General features: G+C 41.8%; 1 protein-coding gene across 3 annotated transcripts in view; it reads right to left on the bottom strand.

Annotated features, from left to right (window-relative positions):
• HTR4 (5-hydroxytryptamine receptor 4) overlaps nucleotides 1–24,863 on the bottom strand; it is a 322,803-nt gene that overhangs the window by 8,017 nt on the left and 289,923 nt on the right. Inside the window, exons 9-10 of one of the 3 annotated variants that reach the window (XM_033406830.2) lie at nucleotides 22,248–22,367; nucleotides 17,759–21,265 (exon numbers count right to left, since the gene is read on the bottom strand). The exons of the other annotated variants lie outside the window; for them this stretch is intronic. Of the exons in view, the coding sequence (XP_033262721.1) occupies nucleotides 21,175–21,265; nucleotides 22,248–22,367 (211 nt within the window). The 3' untranslated portion in view covers nucleotides 17,759–21,174. Of the gene's footprint in view, nucleotides 1–17,758; nucleotides 21,266–22,247; nucleotides 22,368–24,863 lie in introns of those variants that run through there. 3 annotated transcript variants of the gene reach the window in all.

The raw sequence follows: 24,863 nt of genomic DNA, 5'->3' as shown, positions 1-24,863 counted from the left end.
TTGAGGAATGGTGAATGTTCTAAGAGTGTATCCTACATGGTGAGGATGGGGGTGCTGGGAGATGAGGCTTAAAGGAGGTAGAGGCCCCATGACTGAGGGTCTTAAAAGCTAGGCTCAGAAGGTTGGGCTGAGTCTTAGGTAATGGAGAGTGAAATGAACACTGGCTGCACTGTGGGGAATAACTGGGACGATTGGGACACTGAGACCAGTGTGGAGCCTCGTTCCTCCAGAAGAGAAAAGACAGGTCTAAAGCACAAGTGGAGCAGTGGGCAGGAGGAAAGAGAAGGACCTTCCAGACAGTGATGGGCAGGACATGCTCACTGATTCCACTGACCGTGAAGGGTGTCCAGTCTGAGTTTAGCCTGAAGACCTAAGTGGATGCTCATGTCATTCATTATGGAGCCCTCAACCCCCCTGAGACTTTTCTTCTCCAGGAGAAACACCTCCAGTCCTTCAGGATTCCTCATAGACCAGGGTTCCTATTCTCCCTCGGCTCCCTGGTTGTTCTGCTCTGGACTAGCTTATCTCTGTCATTAGAAAACAGATATTCTTGTTAACAGTTAAGGGATTCTGGCCTCAGGTCCTCTCTTTGATTATCAGTGGAGCCAGGATCAAAATCCACACCTATGATTCAGCTGTTTGTATTTACACAGACATTTATAGTGATTCCAAAACAGGGAATGCTTCCTTTAACTGTGTTCCTCTCTTGGCCTCCCCACCCCATGCCATCACGGGCTCACAGTCTCTTACATGTGCTTCTTCACCATAGGACACAGCTGTGGCGGTGCTCCCCAGCCCTTGTCTTCCATAATCTAAGGACAAGTCCCCACCCCTGCAGGAGGCTCTACCTACTGGCCATAGCAGAGTCCAAAGTTACTCTGCTTCTACCTCCAGGAAATATGTGACTGGGGACTTGGAGATATTATCAGGGTCTTAGTGCTTGAACTGAGAATGGGAAGGGCTGCCTGGGGGAGCCAGGTTTGACCCATGTGTTCATAGAATCAGAGAAAGTTGATCCAGAAAGAGAAAAGAATGAAGTTGATGTACAGTGAAAACTAGACAAGAGATTATGGTCTCAGAGAGGTGGAAAGAGGAACACTAATCCCTAAAAGCACCCATATTCCTTATTTGTCACCATGAAAGCCAGTAAATTTCCTGCTCTGGGGATCCATGAGATACCTCTGTATCTTTCCAATAAATCTCCCTTTGTTTTTCTTCAGGAAGCATGAATGGGCTTAGAGCCTGTGGTAGGCACTGTGAGTTATTTACTTTAAAGCATGTGCCCAGGGCTTCCCTGGTGGCGCAGTGGTTGAGAGTCCGCCTGCTGATGCAGGGGACATGAGTTCGTGCCCCGGTCCGGGAAGATCCCACATGCCGTGGAGTGGCTGGGCCCGTGAGCCATGGCCGCTGAGCCTGTGCGTCCGGAGCCTGTGCTCCGCAACGGGAGAGGCCACAACAGTGACAGGCCTGCGTACCGCAAAAAAAAAAAAAAAAAGTATGTGCTCACACACTCTTCTGTCTTTCTAATACAGCCTGTCTCCTAGTACAGGCAAAAACACTGCTTGACAGCTAAGGGTTTGGCCTCTGATCTTCTGATCAATGACTTGAAGGTCTGCTAGGGGAATCTGATGGAAAATGTTTTCCTCCTGAATAAAAGACAAGTATGATAAGAGTCTGCCTTATCTTCTAGCATTTGGTTGTGGTTATGTGAGAAGGATACAATGTTTGGAGCTGTTGCAACTAGTTTGTGACCATGAGAGTATCATCCAGAACGAAAACTAATAGGCTGAAAAGAGCAGAGGAAAAGCATCTGGGTTCTTCACAGTGTTACTGAATTACTGAATTAACCAATACTAAAACTACCAAACTCTACCAAACCAAGCTTTCTATCTTGTAAATGGATAATCTTATTTTTTAAAGTTAATTTTACTTAGGCATTCTAGTGCTTATAGGCCAAAGTATTCTAAATGACATAACGCCCATGATCCCTGTCTTCCACATCTACTATGACTTCCCAAATTCTGCTACATCCAAATCCTACCCACCCTTTAAGACCCATTCCAGAAGACTTCTACACCATCCATGAGCATTTAGTGTTGACAGGAACACAAATTATCTGCTAATGTGAGGTGTCTGATTGGACATATGTCTGGCCTCCTGACACTCCTGGAAGGCAGAGCCCATATCTTATTATATGATAAGAAGAAACAATCTTTCAGCCCTGTACTTTTATTTATTTATTTATAAAAATAAATTTATTGGGCTTCCCTGGTGGTGCAGTGGTTGAGAATCTGCCTGCCAATGCAGGGGACACAGGTTCGAGCCCTGGTCTGGGAAGATCCCACATGCCGCGGAGCAACTAGGCCCGTGAGCCACAATTACTGAGCCTGCGTGTCTGGAGCCTGTGTTCCACAAGAAGAGAGGCCACGATAGTGAGAGGCCCGCGCACCGCGATGAAGAGTGGCCCCCACTTGCCGCAACTAGAGAAAGCCCTCTCACAGAAACGAAGATCCAACACAGCCATAAATAACTAAATAAATTTAAAAATAAATAAATAAATTTATTTATTTATTTTTGGCTGTGTTGGGTCTTTGTTGTTGTGGGTATTTCTGGTTCTCAATCTTTCCATGAGAGGGAGACTGAGAAAGCTATCCTAGCACAAAACTTACATCATGGGTTGGGTCATTGCCATGGAAAACCCCTGGCAAAGAAGCTAGGAGTCTGTGGATACAAAAGGAATATTTTTCAACTGGTATAGGATGGGAAGGTATTATAAACTGAATTTTTTTAATCTCTCCCCAAATTCATATGTTAAAGTCCTAAACCCAAATATGATGGTATTTGGAGATGGGGCCTTTGGGAGGTAATTAGGTTTAGATGAGGTCATAAGGGTGGGGCATCCATGATAGGATTAGTGCCCTTATAAGAAGAGGAAAAAAGAACTGAGTCCTCTTTCTCCACCCTCACTGCCATGCTCTCTCTGTCTCTGTCTCTCTGTCTCTCTGTCTGCCATGTGAGGATAGTGACAAGGCATCTGTCTGCCAGACAGGAAGAGGATTCTCACTGGGAACCAAATCTGCCTCCACCTTGATCTTGGATTCCCCAGCCTCCCAAACTGTGAGAAATAAATCTCTGATGTTTAATCTACTTGGTCTATGGTATTTTGTTATAGCAGACTGAGCAGACTAATACAGGAGATCTCAAGGAGTCAAAGAAAGAATATGGATGGAGAGAGCAGGAAACAACAGTACAGATTGTGGAGATAGGACTTTTTTGCCGTTAGTCATTAACTCAGGAAAACCTAAGGCATCAAGAGAAAATGAACTAGCAGAGGGGCACGTGCATGTACGTGTTTCTGTGAATCTTTTACTAGCAACACTGCATTTATCTAAAGGTCAGGTATCCAGTGACCTTAACTATCCAGAAACCTGCACTGAGGTGTTTTTTGTTTGTTTGCTTGTTTGTTCTTTTTAAAGGTCTCTGAGTAATCAGAGTAGTTGTCCCAAAGGTGTGGACTTTCCTTGTAGTCTTCCTCGTTTTTCACTCGGAGAATATTTAAACTTAGTTTGCATACAACTCTAGAAAGCTTGGTTCTTCCACACACAGCAGAGGAGAGACTGGAAACTAGGATGGGAAGGGAAATACGTAATGCTAGTGGTAGATAAACTGATTGCAGGAAAAATGATAGCTGACATGTGCAAAGAAAAAAGAAACATAAGAAGGTCAACAAAATCAACATAGCAAAACCAACCAGGGCCATATAGGGCAGAGGAAAATATTTCAAACATCCCTCAAGGCCATTACTGTAGTGTAAAATAACTTAATAATGGAAATTCAAAATAATGACTTTGAACAAAGTTACTCAAAATCTGATTTGATACTAGGGGAATCCAAATAAAGTCTGTAGTTCACTTAATAGTATTGGATAAATGTTAATTTTCTAGCTTTTGATAAATGTTCCATAGCTATGTAAAACGTTAGCATTGGGGGAAGCTGTGTGAAAGGTACATAGGCACGCTATGTACTATCTCTGTATTATTTTTCTATAGATATAAAAGTGTTTCAAAGGAAAAGATTTCTTAAAAAATGGAAAAAAATCAGTTTAGTCACAATCATTTGTTTGAGAAAGTTGGAGTTCACCACTTATAGCCAAGGAGATGCAGGATGAATTGGGGTCTGGGATAACCCAGATGAGCCTCTGAGGACCACGATAACACTGGCTGAATTCAGCTCAGTCAAGTGCTCATCTCCCAGAGGGCTTGGGAAGGCTATGCTCCCAGAACAGGGAAGAAGCCCCAATCAAAATTTAAAATTAGGGAATAGAAAATAAAACAAAGCTCTCAAACCATGCAAATCTTTGGCCTTCAGATCAACAGCAATCAAGGTCCAGAAGGAACTCTCTTGGCATGGCAGGCCTCTGCCAACAACCATGATATTTCTAGGATATATGATGTGTCCACTGGACTCAACCTGGTCCAGTGAGGACAGAAGAATAAGCAGAAACCAAGGGCATTTTGTAGGAAGAAGTGAATGGACAGATGCAGGCAGACTCACAACACAGACAGTGACAGACTTACAGAGCACGTTCAGAGCTAGACAGGAACTGGTCTATTGCAGAAAAGCAGGAGGAAGCTGGAGACAGAGGAACAGCCACTTTTAGTTGAAACAGAAAACAGCCACAGATGAGGAAGAGCCAAGCAGAAGTTGGGAAAGAAGAAAAGAAAGAAAACACAGAGGTTAGTGGATTGGTGATCTTAGCCCAAGCAAGCATTCTACTAGGCTCAAAGTGCCTTTAGGGGAGGATAAGGAGGGGAGCATAACATGGTTATGCCACACTGTACCTCTGGAAAGAACTTTTATAGCCAGAATCTCATTTGAGTCACACAAACTCTTGGGAGGTTTACAGTGCAGGTTACTACCTTAATTTACCAAGTCATAAAACAGGCACAGAGAGGAAAGTTATTTGTCCAAGGGCACCCAATAGTTAGCATCTAAGGCAGAACAAAAGCCAAGTGTTCTGAATTACCTTTCATGGTATCATGGCCAAGATATGTACAGAAAGCCACCCTCTTTCCTTCCCCTTCCTCTTCCTCATCATTAGCCAGGCCCCATCCTTGCATGAATCATCCCATATAATATTCCCATATACAATATCCCCATATATAATATTCCACCAACCTTGTGAGGTAGGTACTATTAACCCTCATTTCCTAATGTGGAACCTGAGGCTTAGTAAATGCAGTGTGACCAAAATAATCTAGTTAGTAAGAGGGAAAACCGTGACTCGACCTCAAGGTCCTCTGACTCAGAAGCACACACCTTTAAACTGAGCATCGTGACCTCAGAGCCTCCCTTCTTAAAGGCTAGAGCAACTTATTCACCACCCCCATCCTCCCCACCCCCAGATTCTGGACCAGGCAAGCAACGAAGCTCTTCTCGAGCTCTGGGTCCCATTCCAAGAAGGAAAAGCCACGCATGGCTTCCTCATATTTCCCAGAGATATTGTATTAGGAAACCCCATCCAAATATCCTCTCCATACCTTCAGGGCCCCAGGTTCTAAGAGGCTCTCCCTACTCTGCCCACTTCTTCTCTCATCAAAACATCAAATTCTACTTCAGATGAGGCAAGAGACCAGACAGAAAACCAGGAACCTGGAGTTAGAATTCTTAAGGGCAATCTGATTAAAATAATTCACCATAAAGATTAAAAAGCACAGACCATACCCTCTTTGCCCTTCTTCCCTCTTCTTTAGCTAACCTCCGATGATATGTCTGTGCTGAGGGATCTTTGAGAATGTAGTTGGGTTTGGCCACTTCCTCCTTACAGCCACCTCTGGCCATCTCAATGTTATTCCCTTTCCCTCTTTTAAACAAACATAGCACTTCCTGTTTCTATAATTTATTTGATGACATAAACTGCCTGTGACAGCCCTTACTGTGGCTTGTTAAATACAACTGTATATGCATTTAAGTAGCATGTTTCCAGATAAATTACAAGCCTCTTGTGGGAAAGAACCATAACTTATTCATCTAGCACAGTTATTATTTTATTGGCCATTAGCCAAGCAATGGTGGTTGAGAGTCAAATGTCCAAAATTCTCATCTCAGCTCCATTACTTAGAAGCCTCCTAATCTTGGACCTCCCTATGCCTCAGTTTCCTCCTCTGACATAGAGATAAAAGCAGTACCTCCTCAGCCAGTTATGGTGAGGCATGATCGTATGTGCTCATTATGCCTGGCATGGTGCTCATGAAATATTAGCCAGTACTGTGCTAGTCAAACATTAAGTGATATGGACCCACAACTTTTTCTTCCTTCAACTGGTTCTCTGTAGCCCTTCACTAGCCTGATGACATGCCTTAATATCCTTCACGAATAAGACTCTCTAAACACTCATCCAAACACTATGTCTATTCTATGAAAAGTTTCAATTTCAATAACTCATATGCTGGCATGAAAATTTAAGAAAGAAACTCAGAAACTTTCAGTGGGCTATAAATAATCACAGATTTAAATATCTGGGTGTCTGTTTGCATGATATGCTCTCCTGGAAATCAGACAATTGGTATCTGGCCACTCAAACACTAGGAGCTGTGATGCATTCTAGTGCAAGAGGAGCTGAGACCACTCCTTGGCTCTGGGTCTTCCACAGTTCAGTGGTTTCCAGAATCTGTGCGGGGGCTGGGATTACATGTAGGATAATACAAACTATTACAAATAACTAATACTTGGCACATATGTGTTAGACCTTCATAATAACTTAATTAAAAATTTAACTACTCTTACATATTTATATATTTCCTTTTAAATGCAAGTAACAACATTGTTTTTCTTGGATATAACCCTTAACGAGTTTAATGAGCAAACTTTTGGGAGTGCAACGTGTAGGTAAGCTATAGACATGTCTGAAATAGTGAGCAATTCTGGGGGGGATAAAAGCCTTTCCTTATGAAAATCTCAGAAGATATAAGTCTTACAAACACTTTTTTTTTGCACTGCAATACACTTAAACATGGGAGATGAGATTAAAGTTACACATTGAAGAAACAAGATGAAATTTAAAATATTACTATAAAATAAAAATTTAGATTTTCATAGATTTTATAATTTGTATTTAAGACCTCACTGTCTGTCCCGTCTGTGTCAACCCTGCTGAATAGTTTTCCTGTGACCTCTGGCTGTTTGAATTTTTACTGGCTGGAGTGATCATGTAAGACCTCGCCTAGTTGGAATCTATGTTTTTATATACAGAGATTGTTCCTTACATTTGTACTGCAGACCACGATCTTACAAAGCCTTTGACAATCATCATTTTATTTTTTACTCACCACAAACCCAGGAGGTTGGTATTGTGAAAGTTTGAATGGAAAGAAGTCACACATCCTTTCCCCTGCCCAGACAATGTAGAAGACCACGCTAACTGATCTGTTTTATCTTTCTTAAATTCAAACACGGTCCAGGCAGAGTCTTGGCCTGGCAGCTTGGGACACAGCTGAGGTAGGTCACAGACCCAGGAAACAGCACCGTGCAGGCTGACTTGGCTGTTGTTTGGATGGGGATGTGACAGGCTGGGGATTGGTTGGTCGTTAGCCAACTGCCTCGCAGCAGGTGTTAGGAAAACTCAAAGCCAGAGAAACAAGGCTTGGTGGCAGATAGAGGGAAGAGGTCAGGCAGAGAGCTGGGATCCTAGTTAACGGCTCAGAGTGCTTCAAACACCTGGACAGCTCCTGCCACCTGCTTTGACTAAGAACCCTGGCTTTCCTGATTAGGTCAACCCCTGTTACTCTTGGAGGAAGTCTTTGCTACTAGAAAGGGTCTTATCCACAAATTCTGAGTTAATACCTTAAAATCATTTGCCATAGGCGCAGAAGAGAAGCATACATCTGACCCAAGGTAGGGACCCACAGCAGAGTCCTCCCTGGGCAGGGAGGTCATATCATCCTCTTCCTCAGACTGAGGGCTCTATGTCTCCTGGACAACAGTTGAGGACCAAGTCTCAGAGCTGTTTCTAAGCAAAGCTTAATGTCATAACCAAAGGCAGCTTCCCCTAGCATGGCAAATCCCTATCTACAAAGTGTTCTTCCATTTATTCTGCCTTATACATCAGGGGCAATGATGAAACTTCTTAAGGGTAATTTTCATTATTTTTGCAGCAACAATATGGGGAAACACAACTTTACATACTGCCCAACAACAGCATCTATTTGAATCTACTACCTTAAAAAAAAATCTGACCTAAAGTTGTTCTAAGCTGAAGCTGATTAGAAATGACTGGGACTCCTTCTACGAGCTAACTTTGAAATATCACCTATTTTTATAGTCATCAACCCACTCTAAGGTTGTACCACTATGATCTTAACAACTTGCTTTAACATGACTCTTAGTGCACACTTTGTTCAAATGTGCTTTAGCCTTTGGCCAAAACCAAATAAAATACAGCTCTGATCTGACCACATCAGCTCTGCTGTCAAAAATGTCCTGGCTCCTTACCTCACACTTCCCTACTCCAGGGACCTCTGCTTGTCCCTAGTGGCAGGCTAAGGTCTAGCACATTCTGAAGCCATCTCTGTCTGCCCTGGATAGGAACTATTAGAAGGGATCTGGCTGCTGTTGATGAACTTCACTCTCTGCAGCATTAACAATGAGGTCCTGGAGGGGCGTTGTGTTTGTTTGGTCAGGGCTTTTTCCATTAGGCTTTGTCATCAGCAGTTGGCTGGTTACAAACGCAGTCCTAAGATCGAATGGCTGGAATCCAATTATCCCAGCTTCCTGTCTGTAGAGCCCTGCCAGGGAAGAACACAGGCATGTTTGCCTGCCTTGTCAGGCTCCCAGGACTCAAAGTATATCATTTGGAGAAAGCAAACAACAGATCCCCAGATGTTCTGATGGAGCGGCAGCATGGTGCGGAAAGAGGAAGCACTGGTCCAGACGCAACATCTAACACTATTCTATATTCTGCCTCTTCCTGCCTCAGTGTCTACCCCTTCACTTCTTTGAGCTTCTGCTTCTCATTTATTAGTGGGAGATCATAACACCAATCACTGGGCTATTGGGAGCTTTTTAATGAGATGATGTATATGAAAGAGCTTTGAAAACTATAATGATTATGGTGATGATGATAATAGTAACAAGGTTAACTGACATTTACTGAGTGCCTATCATGAGAAATGCACCCTAGTGGGTGTTTAATAGACACAATCTCATTTAATACCCACAAACATCTTTTGAAAAATTGGTGATGATGGTAATAATGATATTAATAACAATAGCTAACATTTCTTAAGTGTTTACTATATACCAGCCTCCAGCATCAGCATTTTATGCATGTTAACATAAGTAATCATTACATCATGTGAAATAGGTACTATTATCATCTCTAACTGACATATGAGAAAAATTGGATACAGCAGTTGGGTAATCTGCTCAAGATCAAGCTGGTGGTAAGAGGCCACAAGGATTCAAACATAGGCATTCTGGTTCTAGAACAGAAGCTGGCAAACTTTTTCTATAAAAGGCTAGATGTAAGAATTTTAGATTTGGGGCCCACATGCCATTTCTGTTGCATATTCTTCTTGTTTTTTGGGGGGGGGGCTGGTTTAGTTCTCATTGTTGTTGATTTTTTAAACCCCTTTACAAATGTAAAAACCATTCTTATCTCAAGGGTTACACAGAAATAGGCTGAGAGCTGGATGTGGCCTACCATAGTTTAATGACCCTTGCTCTAGAGATAATTTCAATTTTACAGATAAGGAAACTAACACTCAAGTACTTAAGTAATTGAAATCAGGATTTTAATCCAGTTTTGTCTGCTTCCAGAAAATGTATCAACCCATACTCTATTGCTTTCATGTATGCTGTTAAAATGTAAGATATTACCACTGAGTTAGGGATGCTATAGTCATCCCAGTCAATTTCCAGAGAATAGGTTTTTCTTATTCGAACAGACTTGGGGACAAGATAACAGCTGAGATTTAGCAGACCCAATGCCTAGTACAGTGCCTGATGCATAGTAGGCATGTCATATATCTCTATTGAGTGAAATAATTCTGATTTCTGATTAGATTCAGTGATTAACCAAGATTTCAGCCATTTGCTCAAACTCTCTAGACCTTGTGTTTGAGTCTGTAAATGAAGGCAATGACATATTCTTTTATCTAGCTCATAGGGAATCTGTAACAATTTATGAGATAATTTCCATAGAACTATTTGGAGAAAAGATATTATGTAAAGAAATATAATCTCCACAATGAATTGTTCTATTGACAGCAATGGCACTTGGAGACTTATTTATGACTTTGAAATAAATACATCACTAGCCAGAAACAGTACAATAGGGACAAGTCTGTGACTTCATCAAGTTAATATTGTTGTATCCACCAATACAATCTCATAATAAAGCAGGGATCTTTATTTTAACCTTCGGTTTTTACTTCAAGGAATAAGTGAACTTCTTGGAAATGTATTCAAAATTCTGTCCAGATTTCTAGAGGGAAGGCCACAGATTTTATCAGACTCTCAAAGAGTTTTATTATACCCTAAATGTTAGAACTACAATAAAACTGCTGCAGTGTAGTCTGCACCTGATGAGGAAAAGGGAAAGATAAAACGTGCCAGTGTGTAGTGATCAGTGCTAGGTTTTCCAGATACCCCTGTCAGTATGATGCTTTGCTATACTCTCAAGATACCCACTTAGGATCCTAAAGCAGCTCACCAGTTCCCCACTGGCACAGGAGTCTGGTCTAAAATCCAACCAGATTAATCACCTGTCTAAGCTGGGTGCAGTGACAAACACTCAGGGTAACCAGCAGGGTAAAAGCAGCTACAAAACGCAGCAACAGGGTCTTTTCCAGTTTTATCTTTACCCCCAAGATCAGGCCCACAGAGACTGTCATAACAAGGCTTTTTTTGTTTGTTTTTCATTACTAGCACCTAGCACAATGCCTGGCACATAATGGGTGTTTAATAAAAATTTATTTGAATGCAGATTAGGGTAATAATGATATTGATAAAAATTATTCCTTACATTCCTGGTATGCTTAATAAGATTGTGTCATTCCATTATCTCTTAAGATACTCTCAAGTATACAGTCTATATGGACTCATTTGTCTTTGTCAATTAGAGGGTGTTTTTTTACTTTGTACTGTTTATTGTTGGTGATAGTTTTATGCTGAGATAGCGAGTTTGGATGCTTCTCTTTTGTTTGTGAGCCTGAGAGCAACCGTCCTTGGAGATTATGGCTGTTGCCCCAGGGAATTAGGTTCTGTGGGCCTAGACCAGGGTGGGCTGGATTAGGCTTCACGGACAAGGCAGTCCATGAACTAGGCCTTGGCTTTTAATGGCAAGTGGTGGGAGAGAAGCACAGCGGGCTGCTGCTGCAGAGCAGGGAGAAATCACATATGGACCTAACAGCTGTAAAAGGAAGTGCTGCTTGGCTCATTTTGACTCATTCCACTCTGAGTTGGGCATTGTGTTATGGGTGTGGACAATATATGGATGAGCAACTGGGACTCACTTTAAGTTTTCGAGTAGAGCTGTTGAATATGGAAAGTTTTCAGCGTATAGAACATTTTAGGGGGGTGTTATTTAGTTTTTCTTTCCGTTAGTTGTTTTGTGTATATGTGTGATTTAAAAACTAGACTAACCTATACAGATGTAAAAGGAAAAGAATTAGAAGATAAAGGTAGTTATCTAGTGTAAGGTGATGGGGAACAAGCTCTAAGAGGTGGCAGTGAAACTGGGAGAAAAGACTAGATTTAAGTCTTTTCAAAGGAAGAGAATTTGGAGACTAAATTTAAGCATAAAAGGTAAAGAAATCAGAGATGACTTCCCACCTGGAATACTAGAATAATAATAATAATACTTTGCATTTGTTGCCCATTCCTATACATTTTAGAATACTGTGTCTTAATTAACCTCACTGGACTTACCACTTTTTGCCTGGCTTTCTAGTTTTTGTGACTGTATCTTTTCCTGGCTACTAACGTGGAAGCCATCAAAGGCCAAAGAAAAAAATTTGATTTATCTCTCCTCCAGTAGCACAAAAACCTTTGTCAAGTGAATAAAGTTTGGTATCTGTGAGGGGGGCTAGGGCATATGTTTTATGAGAAATTTGAGACCCAGAGGGGAAGTGACTTTCCAGAAGTCACCCAGCTGGTGAGGGACTCAAGGCAGAATCAGAATCCATGCTTTTTTTTCCCCATTATACAAGCTATCACAAGTGAAACCATCAGTTGCAAAGGAAGGTTTAAACAGCAAATAAATGCCAGGAAATTAGAAAATAAATAGAGACTGCTCTCCACTGAGAGGGCTGCTATTAGATGAGACAGAATTCTGGAATGACTTTGGCTTTTACTTTTATAAGCTCAATGTTTCCGGAAGGCTCTGCATTGAGGAGAGGAGATGCAGTAATAAGGGTAGCCCTGATAAAACCACTCTTTCCTGGTTCCTTCCACTGACTCACATCCCCTTGACCAACTGCCCACTCTCTGGCTGGCTGGTACAAGAGGTCCACCAGAAATGGTGCCTTGGCTCAGTCAGCCAGGGGCTTTTCACTTGAAATTATGAATCCCTGGCTTCCCTTCCCTTTCACAAAGCCTTAGGAATGGATGACTCACAGTCTCTTCCAAGTTCCTGAGGATGATAAAGAGAGATGGCTATAAGGCTTTGGAGAAAGAATGTGGGGTGGGAGAGAGGGTCTGTGTTCTGGCCAAGAATTTCATCATTAAGCAGTGGCATATGGGCCCCCATTTGGACCCTGTTGACAAGAAGACCATATCCTAATGATTATCATGCTAATTCAGGAGACCAAGGCTGGAATAAAATGACGTAACCCCCCAATGGCATTCAATACTGAGAAAGACTCAATTGAAATTAAATTATCTGATCTCAACCAAGTTTTTTAAAAGCACAGATAATGTCTGACCTTTCATCCAAGGCTCCATTTAGGATACCAGGATACTCACACATATTATAAAATGTCTTCTAATTTTGGAGGGAATGTCTCTTCAAAGTTTGATGACATTGTTCTGTCTCGTACCTTCCACACAAGCAGAAAAAAAGAGTATGAACTCTCAGGATAGGCAAATCTAGGCTTATATCCTGGCTTTGCTCATAATTACTTGTGTAACCTGGGTTAGAAACTTAGTCACCTTAAGCCTCATTTTACTTATCCATAACATGGGGTTATTATATAAAATAACAATGAAAATAATAATAAAATACCAATTATCTGCCTGGTGGTGTTGTAATTGTTATCATATGCAAAATTTTATTTAAATTATATAACCTCATAAGTTAGGTAGCATTAACACCTCTGTTTTACTCATGAAGAAACTGAGGCTCAGAGAAGTTAATTAACTTGCCCAAAGAAACACAGCTGGCAACTTAGGAAGCTAGGATTCAATACAATCAACACTGTTTTTTGAGAATTAAATGTTATAAGATATGTCAAGTGTCAAAGTAGTATTGACATAACTTAGGTGCTCAATAAAGTTGTGTCACTTTACCATCTTAGAAGGGAAAGTGTCGGGCTTCCCTGGTGGCGCAGTGGTTGAGAGTCCGCCTGCCAATGCAGGGGACACGGGTTCGTGCCCTGATCTGGGAAGATCCCACATGCCGCAGAGCGGCTGGGCCTGTGAGCCATGGCCGCTGAGCCTGCGCGTCCAGAACCTGTGCTCTGCAACGGGAGAGGCCACAACAGTGAGAGGCCCGCGTACCGCAAAAAAAAAAAAAAAAAAAGAAGGCAAAGTGTCACTATTGCTTAGAAAATTCATGAATTGGAGAAAATAAAGAGACATTTCAGGCGTTCTGTAACAAGACACTGAATCAACTAAACTCCATTTCCTGCCCACTTTCATCATGTAAATCTTCTCTGACTCTGTAACCAAATACTTTAGCATTTCCAGCTTCTCCTGAATAGTGTTCATAGCCTGCCCTTTTCTGGATCAGACAACTGACATAGAAATAACCACTGCCTGCCACCTTCACCACTTTCCCACCTCTGGTTTCTCAACACCCTTTCCATATGTCTCTACATGCAGCTTTGGAATTTCAAATGTCATGGAATCCAGAGTAATAATAGTAACAGCTACACTTCAGTGAGTGTGTATGACAGGGACTATGCTCCACTGTTTATAAGCTTTAATCCACTGAATCTTCACAACAACACTCTACAGGATGGGCTATCGTTATCCCTATGCTAAGAAGAAACTGAGGCTCAGATAGTCAAGAACTTTTCCAAAGTCACACACAATTAGTAACTGGAAAAGCCTGAATCTAAACCCATGTCTATCTAATGACAAAGCCCAAGCTCTTAACCACAAAAAGCTTCTCAATTTATAGATGCAAAACTTAAGCCAGAGAGGGACAGGAACATGTGCAAAGTCATACAGCAAGTTAGGATGCTGGGGAGAAAGGACACATTTCCTGACGTTGCTTGAGCATGCTCTATCATACCCTAGCCTGAGTAACTCCACTGTGTCCATTCCACATCCATGGCCTGGACCATCACCCATCATTCACTCCATGCTCTGTGCTGTGTCAATAAATACCATTATTGGTGAAATGGTAGCCAATGTTCTCTAGGATTATACAACATCAAGTAACTCACACTTCACTACCACATTCTATAAATATAAAACTTTAAGCTTAAGTTCTTTCTCTATAGACAGACATGAATCAAAAAAGGGGGAAAAAACTTGCCATAAATCACGGAAATAATGGTACTTTAAAACTGCAATCCTTTGCTACTTGCAAGAAATATGATAAATATCTTGATTTTATTCAAAATTGTCACAGAAAGATTTTCTTCTTATCAGAAGGCTGCAGCTTTTGCAGTGGATGGAGTATTAAAGAGCAGAGCAGCAGTGAGACTGGAAGGCTGAAAGAGCTAAGCAGGATGGTGCAGTGCAGATGCTGTAAACAAAAACTCCAAGTTCTTCCAAATAAGTAAATTCAGTGAATTTACTGGATAGCTTCATTGTATAAAAACCTGTGTTGGGCACAAGAAAAAGGGGGGAAGAAGATGATTGGTACGAATTGGCTCCTGTTCTCAAGGAGCTCAAAATCCAGGATCCAGGAGGGAAGTTCACAATAGGCATCATTAATGAACCACGCTGAAAAGCATATGAAAATGTCATAGCAGAAAACAAAGTACTTTGGGGATTGGAATAGATAAAAAAAAACTTTATGCTGTCTTGGAGGGTGGAAAAGACTTCAAGTAGAAGGTGGCATTTGAGATAGACCACGTAAGAGATGCTGGGAGACGTACGCCCAAAGGAAAGAATAGAAGGACCAATAAACTGAAGGTGAAAATGCAAAGAGCAAGCGAGGGGAACACGGAGCAGACTGCCTGCTTTGTAGGGATAAAGAGGAATAACCAGAGGCGAAACTCTAAATAGTAGACTTAGAAAACTACGGACAGCCCAGATCTGGTTGGCAATAAGGAGTCCTTTGGAGGTTTTGATCCAGGAAATGTCATGCTCAAAGTTGTGTTTTACAGCCTAACTCCCCAGTCCAGATGAAGATAGCATCAGCTGTAGAAGGATGGAGATAAAAAAGTGCACGAGGAAAATCTACTGATTATATAACCAGATTGAATTTCCTCTAATTTCTGATGAATAGTTTTATAGGAAATCACTTTCTGACTAGTCAAGAATTGATTTTTACTCCCAATTAGGTGCTATTGGAATTAGCATATGTAAAATCAATGAAGAATCACTGTATAAATGCATCTTCATTTGTTTACAGATAGCCACCACTCCACGGAGAAAGAAGGGAAGCAAAAGGAAAAAGACAAGTAGAGAATTCATCTGTTTCAAGGATGGTTCTTGGTACTAAAAGGAACAGGCCTCAGGTGGATCAAGTCCCCTCAGCCTTTCTGGGGAGAAAGGCTGGACTTGGCAGGGCCTGGGTTCCATTTCCCCATTTCTGGCTCCAAGTAATCTCTGTTCTTGGGGAAATTCCAGGTTAACTTCCATGTGATGGGAAAATGATACTTACCTTGCAGGGTTTCATTTAAAATGCTTCCCACCAAGCCTGGCCCATAGTAAGGAACTGATGAATGGTAATTAAAGCTACCACATTATTGTCAGTTTTTACGTACTTCTCTGATCCCATCTCCTACCACTTTCCCCACATTCACTGAGTGCCATGCACACATACCAAGCTCATTTCTGCCTCATATTCTTTGCATCTGCTGTTCCCTTTGCCTGACATAATATTCCCCCAGATTAACACATGACTGACTCCTCTTCAACATTCTTGCCCCCGTCACAGGGGCTGACCTCCTTGAAGCTTTTCTGACTGTCCCAAATAACGTCCACACCCCTGCCTCATCTCAATTTTTTTTGTTCTTTACAGCACTTGTGTGTATCTAAACTTGTCTAATTCACACACACACATATATATATATATATATATATATATATCTCCTTGTTTATTTTCTGGCTCCCAATGAGGGAGCAGAGATCTTATCAGTTTATTTATTAACGGACCTCTGGCAACAGGCCCTGGCACACAGTAGGTGTTTAAAAAATATGTTTCTCTGAACATTGACAGAACTAAACTATGTAGCACACAGAAATCACCTAGCGCATGGTGAGTACTAAATCAATGTTCATTCCTCCCCCTTGCATGGGTCCAGAGAATGGCTGCTACAAAGTGAAGAAAGACAATTTGGAAGGAAAACAAAAAAGGGTATAGTCATCCAAGGCTAGGTTAGTCGAGTTTCTGAGGTCTAGTTCTCTGCCTTGACACAGCAGATACTTCACAGGAGGTGAAGGCTCAGGTTGTCATTCTAGATGGATGTTTCAGGAGATGAGGCATTTTCTGTATGCAGGAAGAGGTTCTGTAAATAAGTGGACAGGTGTGATCCCGCCCGAGGAAAGTCATCAGGAGAAATAGCTCACAGAAGTCTTATGAATGCTTTAGAATAATTAAGGAGGGGAAGCCAAGCACCATCACAGACTTTCAGTGGAGAGTGCCTGGTCAGCTGCCTAGGGCTTTTGGATGGCTTAAAATGAGTAGAGATGAGGGACCCAGATCTACCTGTTCCCCTTCCTACTCTGACCTATTGCAATGGAGTTCCAGGTAAATTTGTGTATGAAGAAAGTATTTTGATTTGAAACCTAATGCTTGTCCCCTCTCTTCATTTCATATGTGAGATGATGGTGGCCCCAAGGACTGAACAGAAGAACTGGGGTGAGTACCCTGCCCCTGATTCCTGATAGAGGTCTTTCCATTGCCCCATACTCAGAAGAGTTGGGACCTGGATTTCACTGACATGTACTCTAGGCCTAAAATCCCAGGAGCTCCATGGCAAGGGAGTTGGACTCCAGAATCCTGGGTTGTTCATGACACCAGAAAAAGGAGGCACATGCTTAATAACCTCAATTCAAGACCTCTGAATATAGAGTACAACTGACAAGCTGACTTGAATGGCTCCTATGGCATATGCCCTGAGTGTGGCTGGGTTGAATCCTACCACACCACCTGCTCTTGGGATCACCCATGTAAGAGATCTGTCCTAGCACTTGAGGCTGACGAAGGTGGCAGACAGACAGACAGGTAGAATTACATTATCTAGGAGTCCTGGACTTCTTTCTTTACCTTGAGGAGAACCTGATACTGGAGACGAAAAATTCTCCAGCTTCAAACGCCCAAAGGGATGAGTTGAGTTACAGAGATTACAGAGAAGCTGCACAGAACTGAGGCATGGAATTGACTTTGGCATTTTATTGTATACTCAAAATTCCCTTAATAGTTTTAAGACTTTATATTTCCCTCCATATATAATTTCTTAAACATGTACAGAATGCACAAATATAAACATGTGTAATTTATTAACGTTTATCAATAAATAGAGAGACTTTATCAATGTTTCCTAGAACACATTCTGGGAAACTGCATCAAAAAGTGGATTATTGTAAAGCCAAGAGTGTTTTCCATAGAAACAAATTAGAATCAGGGGTCCTAGTACTTCAAAGCTTTAGCTTCAAATAAATCAGAAGCATAACTAACAATTTCATAAAACCAAAACTACAACCATCATTAAAACTTGTAAGCCTTTGAGTTATATAATTAAGTTCCATGTTCTGTATAATGGGCACATATGTACTTTATATGTTGATTACACAAAGGGACTCAATTTGCTAGAAACTGTATGAGTGGCCCCACTTGTAATTCTGCTTTATTAAAACTGTAAACAAAATTAAAGTGTTAGCTAAATAACACTAAATGATAATTAACAATAATTTACACAGACTATCAGATTAGGAAAAAAATCTCAAAATTATCTGGTTCAGTATCTTAGTAGACTCTTCATGTAACATTCTTGTTAGCTGGTCATTCATGATCTGATTTATGTTGGAGGGTTCTTTTCACAGGGGATTCTACAGAGAGAGAGAGAGAGAGAGGGTGGAGATAATTTCGATGACCCAAGTCTTTTTCCTCTAAATAAATGTTTTCATGGCAAAAAGGCATTTGAATTTATTCCATGTGACTTTGAAGTTACATGAAAAATTATACTCATTCTCATCAAAGTTAGTCTGTAGTCCCCATCTCTCTCCATCCACCTCTTTACTTTGAGAACAACAAAATCCCCTCAAATAAGAGTGTTTGTGATGTATAAATTTTCAGTGTTTGTGTGTTTTGGGTAACCTAGAATAACTAAATGCAGAGGGGTAAATTTGGAAGAATGGACCCCAAAAAGATGATCCCTTGGTATTAGTTTTCAACATAGAAAGCTCACTCTCTAAATTGGTCCACCCCTTGGTGAAGAAATTCTTAGTCCTTGAGCTCCCAGGAGCATCCACAGTAACCCAAAGTCATAATAAACAGAATGTCATTTTATGATTTACAGAACATCTTCACAAAAATTATCTTATTTTTCTCCACAGCAGCTTCGTGAAGTAGGCAGGAGAGATTGTTTCTGAGGCCAGAGAGGTCCAGTTATTAGTTCAGGGTCACACAGTAAGTCAGCAATTGATTTAGTGCCTGTGCTGCTTCTCTGCTGCACCCATCCTTACTGTGTGCTCACAGAGGTTGTGAACAGCGTGTGCAGCAGCCAGACAGATAGTGTGAGTCTCACTGCCAGGTTCAGGGCCTTGGGGCTCAATACCTTGCTGCTCCCTCCTTTGTATTAGAGAAGCATCATCCTCAAAAAGGTGGTTGCCTCCTATGCCCCAATCTCATTAACGGCAGAGGAACAGTGACTTAAAAAAAGCACAGGGGATTGGTCCATCCAGAGTCAATGTGCGAGTAAGAACTTAAATAAACTTTCTTCATATATGACGAGAATAGGTCCCCAGATGAATCTGCTCCACTGATCAGTGAGAGCCCCAGCCTACACCAGGAGCATTTCAGCGTGGCGCTGTCTTTCTCAACAGCATTTGGGAGTTCCGAGTCACATTTCTCATTAGAGGCTTTTCCCCTTCCCTAAGGAATGACTCTCTCCACAACAAAATTGTAAGCCTTTGCAGGGCACATAATTTTTTTTTTTTTTTTTTGTATTTGGATGGTTTGGGTCAATCTTCTCTTCCTCATTCCAAGTCTCTTTCCAGTCTGGTGCAATTCCAGAACTAAAGTAAACGTCAATGGAAATGACACCTGACTTCTTAAGCAGCAGGAACAAGGATAGTATGATAAAGTCATGAGATGCTATCAAATCACAGCCAAGACCAAAGTTGAAACCTCACACAGCTCTGGGATGTGGTGGCGTTTACCTCCCTGGGACCTTCACTCTGGGGCAGGTGGCAAGAGCCATGAACTTAGCTTTGAATGAAAGACATCCAGGTTTATCTGAAGGGCAAAGCTGGCAAGGTCAAGGGTCTAGAAGGCCCAAATGAGGTGGCTAGTTCCTCTGAAACAAAGTCAAAAGGCAGGCAGGCCACACCTTTCTGAGGTAGCTGATGGCTATAGCAGCATCCTGTTGTCACAGAAACAGAATGGAATCTTAGAGATCCTCTGGTCCAAACTTCAGTTGACAGATGCAGAAAGTGAGGTCCAGGGATGGAAGGGCATAGGTCATGATCTCCCACATGTTAGGAGTGGAGCCAGGGCTGGAATTCAGGTCCTCTGACTTGAAGTCAAGCACTGTTTTCCACCCCAAGCGCTGCTTGGTTCTGCCTCCTCCACCTGGGGAAACTGCAGTGAGTGACAAGTCTCGGCAGTGTGCGCCTCCAATTGTTCTCTCCTTTGGGAGCAGCAAGGCCAGATTCAAGGGTTATAAATTGGTACCATGGGCTTTGCTACAAGCTCGTGGGAAAGATTCCAAAGTCTTTCAATAAACACTATGATGCCGCCAGCCCTGCCCAAGGCGCTTTAGGAGAGGATTTGTTCCAGGAAAGCGAGCATTCCACAGCAGGAGGGCCTGAGGCCATGGCACTGGCAGGGAGCTGTCTGTCTTCAGCTTCCCTCCGAGGTTGCTGCAGAGACTGTTTTCCTCTGAAGGATCTTTGCCCTGTTTCTTCCATGGTGAATAAATGGAGCATGTCCTGAAGAGAAGGACTGATATGGACATAAGGTAAAGCAAGTGGAAGTCTGTGACTGGTATGGGGGGCTGGCCAGGAGGATGCACATTTGGACCCACATTCCGGGAGGAACGTGTATTAGTGTCTGGCACAGAGCAGGACACAGATGAGCTGGTGAGTAGTTTGAACATGGCGGTGACAGACACAAACAAGCAAGAGATGCGTGCTTTTGGAACACAACTCTGACCAAGGCAGGTGCAGGGAGGATGTGTTTTGACAGTGTTATGTGAGCAGGCACAGCAAAGAAGGAATATTTGCGGACATCTATCACTGAGACAGGACACAGTGAGTGATTGTGTTTGAAACATGAGCGAGACAAACCAGGCACAGTAAGGGGATATACTGGGGACAACAGAGACTATGAGGCCAGGGTGACTATGAAGCCAGGAAGAGGGAGTGCTAGGAAATAAAAAGATCCCTTCAAGGGGGATCTATGGAGGAGAACCCCCAGTGAACAAGGGAGCCCTCCTGTCCCCTGCCACCTGCTGGAATCCTGGAGGAAAAGCCCAATGGGCATGGGGTGCCTGCACCAATGGATGGATGCTGGGTGAAGAGAATACCGGGCACAGTCAGGCACGAGCAGCAGCTTAGGACCTGGCCCTCTCTTGGAGGGATGGCTGTCTTCAGGGTCACTGCCCCAGGGGCCTAAGTGTCACTGGGCTGAGCAGCCACCAAAGAAGAAGTTGTTGGGGGGTGGGACTGACTCTCCCATTGGCCACCACACTCCACTGCATCCCTAGAGAGGGAAGAAGATCACAGAACCTCAGAGTTGGAATGGACAGATAGGCTGGTGAAAGAGCCCACCCACTGCAGGAAAGCCCCTTGTGCCATGCAGATGGGTAGTTGTTTAGCCCCTGCTTAGGAATCTCCACTGACCGGCCAGGCCATATTATTTTTGAGCAACTTTAGTTATTGGCAAGAGCTTATTAATGTTCTGCCAAAATCAGCCTTCCTACAGCTTCTACCCTGTGGAACTACTATGCCCTCCAGGCCCACTCAAAATTCTTCCCTCCACTAATTATATCCTCCAAGTTTTCTCTTCTCCAGGCTACACATTTCCATTTTCTTTAATAGTTCATTATATATTATGGTCTCCAGATTATTGCCCATAATGGGCACTGTCCTCTAAACACAATCCTTATTATAATTATCTCTCTTGAAATATAGTACCAGGAAAGAGCCCAAATTTACACAGTGAGCCTGATTTATGTCACATACTTTTCATCATCAATTTAGTTTACTTCTATGAATGCAGTCAACATTAAGTTCATTTCTGACAATGGTAATATGCTATTGGCTTATATGTTATACTCATTGCCAACTTTTATCTTTTTGATACAAACAGCTGTCAATTCTTGTGGTTCTTTATTACATTGGTACAGTTTATTTTATTTATTTATTTATTTATTCACTCATTCATTCATTTAGCCAAAATAGAGGACATGTGTCTCAGTTTAATTTCATTTTATTGATTTGGTATCATTTTAGTCAATTGAGATCATTCTAAATCATAACAATTTCAACATTCAAGATAGGATTATTTAGCACTGACTCAAGCTAGACTTTAAGGATTTTACCAACACATAGGAAGATCAGATAATCTATTGCTACCTAGATTTTTCAGTTTAGATCTTCTTGAAGATCTTCTTAGATCTTCAATCTTCAGTCAAGAGAAAAAACTACTGATTGAAGAGGGCTAAGCCAGAGAATTGTGGTACCCCACCACAGACTGCCTTCCCAGCAGACAGTAACAATCCGTGTGCCTGAGAATGGACCCACCCATGGAAGGTTTTGTGTAATGCTTTGCTGAAATGTCTCTGTCAAGCAGTAAATCTGTCCTAATAGATAATGAAATTAGTTGGCATGAATTATTTTTTAATGAAACAACACTGACTCTTGCATACAAATCATTTGTATAATAACTGTCTTTGAATTTTGATAAGGTCTATTTCAAGCTATGAGTCTATAGTTTCTGCAGTCTAGCTTTTATCTTTCTTTAAGAACTGGGACAATATTTACTGGTCTCCAGGCTGCCATCATATCCTGAGTCCACAAAAGAGCTCCAGTCAGAGGTCTTATCAACCAGTTCCTTTAATCCCGTGAGAAATAATACATCTTGGCTCAGAGACAGTTAAAAGTTTTCCATCAATCCCAGGCAGCAACTTTTTCCCTGTGATGTGCTCTTCTTTCCAGTTGCAAGATTATTCTTACTAAAGCAGAATATGCAAGATTTCGTCCCTAAATAATGACAGCTATTTCTGGGTTTTCTACTTGCTCTAAACATACCTTTTGATTCATCTTTGGTTATACATTCCTTCTGCCAGATTTTCCACATGCCATTCTTCAAGTATAAGCTCTCTAGAAAACTCAAGATGTGGCCTAATGTCTTTACATATGCCCCACATTTTTATCTGTTTTATTCACTGAACATATCTATTAAAAGAAAGAATGAATGAATAGAAAGGAAGAAAGGAAGGAGAGAAGGAAGGAAGGAAGGAAGGGAGGAAGGGAGGGAGGGAGGGAGGGAGGGAGGGAGGGAGGGAGAAAGGAAGGGTTTCTCATTTCTCACTGGCCAAATTCCCTTTGTATCATACTTATTATTATCATTATTAGCAACAATAAAAACCACCACCCATTAGGGCAGCACCTGTGTGCCAGGCACTGGGCTAAGTGTGTTATATCCATTAATTCATGTATTTTAAACCCATTTAACAGACAAGGAAACTGAGTTTCAGTTTAAATAATTTGCCCAAATTTACTCAGTTAATAAATGGCAGAATCAGACTTACATTCCAGTCAATTTTGATTCCAAAGTCTGGGCTCTGAATTGTCCTGATACACTGTCACTCATCATCTTGAGAACCACCACTAAGCCCAGTGTTCATGTTCTGCTGTCTCTAGCATCTTTTTGTCCCACTATGATGGACTCAGGGTAAAAGGAATATGTACGTGGGTGTATATTATATCTATTCTTCCCCTGGGAAGCCTACAGTATGATGTGTCTCCTCCTCTTACTGAAACACAATGTAACTGGGACGTTAATATGGGACTCTTTCCTGCTAACCCCTCTTACCCACTAAAAGAACATCTTTGCCAAGAGGTGTATATATTTTCTGTGATTCAGAACCAGGGAGACTAGGTGGAAAAGGAAAAAGAACCTGCAGAGTCAGAAGGAAAGTAGAGAGAGCAGAGGAAGGGGCTAAGTGAATAAACATAATGAAGAATGAGGAGAGAGGATGCAAGACAAAGCAGGAAGATCTGGGCTAAAGTGAAGCATTGAGTTGGGTAAGTGGAAGGCTCCAGAGCAGTTGGGGATCAAGGAGGAGGCTCTTTGGGAAGTGTTTCCAAAATGTTATATTGGTTATGTCATATAATCCTTCCAAATATTCAAATAAAGACTGAGATTTCTGCAGAATTGCTATTGGGTGCCTGGTACCACTCCTTTTTATTCAGACAACATCAATATAGCCCTTGCCAAGGAGAGAAGTCATGAATAAACGAAAATGGCCCAGCCTCTTAACTCCATGGAGGACTCACAACCAACTCCCTTTAAGTAGGGAAAAAGGAGACTTGAGAATAATGCTAGGGTGATCTTGTGTCCTGGTTGGCCTGTGTCAGTCTCAGTTTACACTCCTGTACTAGTCTAATTGTTCACAGTTAACAATTTAATATCATCTGCCTTTTAGGTCTTCATTCAGGATACAAAGTCATGGTGCAATATGCTGCACCCCAAGAGACCTCGACCCATACAATGAATCACACTCAGGAGGCACAGCTTTAACACTCAGTGAGCCCCTTTCACTTTCAACCACAAGGCCACCCTACTAACTCAGCAATGTGAACAATAAACCAGAAGACAGGAACCTGGATTCCAATGCCTTTTTAGCCTCCATCCATGCATGCCTCTGAGGACTTAGTCCCTTTCCTGTGCCTTATTTTCCCCGTTCTTTAAACAAGGAGGATTATCTGTAAGATCCCTTGCAGCTCTGACATTCTGATTCTATGAGGAGCAGAGATGGTGGGTGACAAATACAGACCTTCTTATTGGGTACCAGCTGTGTGTGGGACTGTTCTCCAAAGCTGTGGGTAATTGCTTCAAATTTGTCTTTAATATTCTTTTGTTAGTATCTGATACTTTATATTCTGTGTGGAGGGAAGAGGTTTCGCTGGAAACAGGGAGGATAATTTTTGGATTTGTATTAAAGAATCTGAAAGACCTCAATTTCTGAATCTGTGAAGTTACACTGCAAAGCTGTTAAATGTATCTCGTTAGGATAGGATAGGGAGCGCCTGAGATGCCACAACTTAAAATGCAGCGAGACCACAACTGTCCT

The sequence above is a fragment of the Orcinus orca genome, chromosome 3 (assembly GCF_937001465.1).
Source record: "Orcinus orca chromosome 3, mOrcOrc1.1, whole genome shotgun sequence".
Taxonomy (NCBI): domain Eukaryota; kingdom Metazoa; phylum Chordata; class Mammalia; order Artiodactyla; family Delphinidae; genus Orcinus; species Orcinus orca.
Note: the sequence above shows the minus strand (reverse complement) of the source record. Positions and strands in the feature narration are given on the sequence as shown.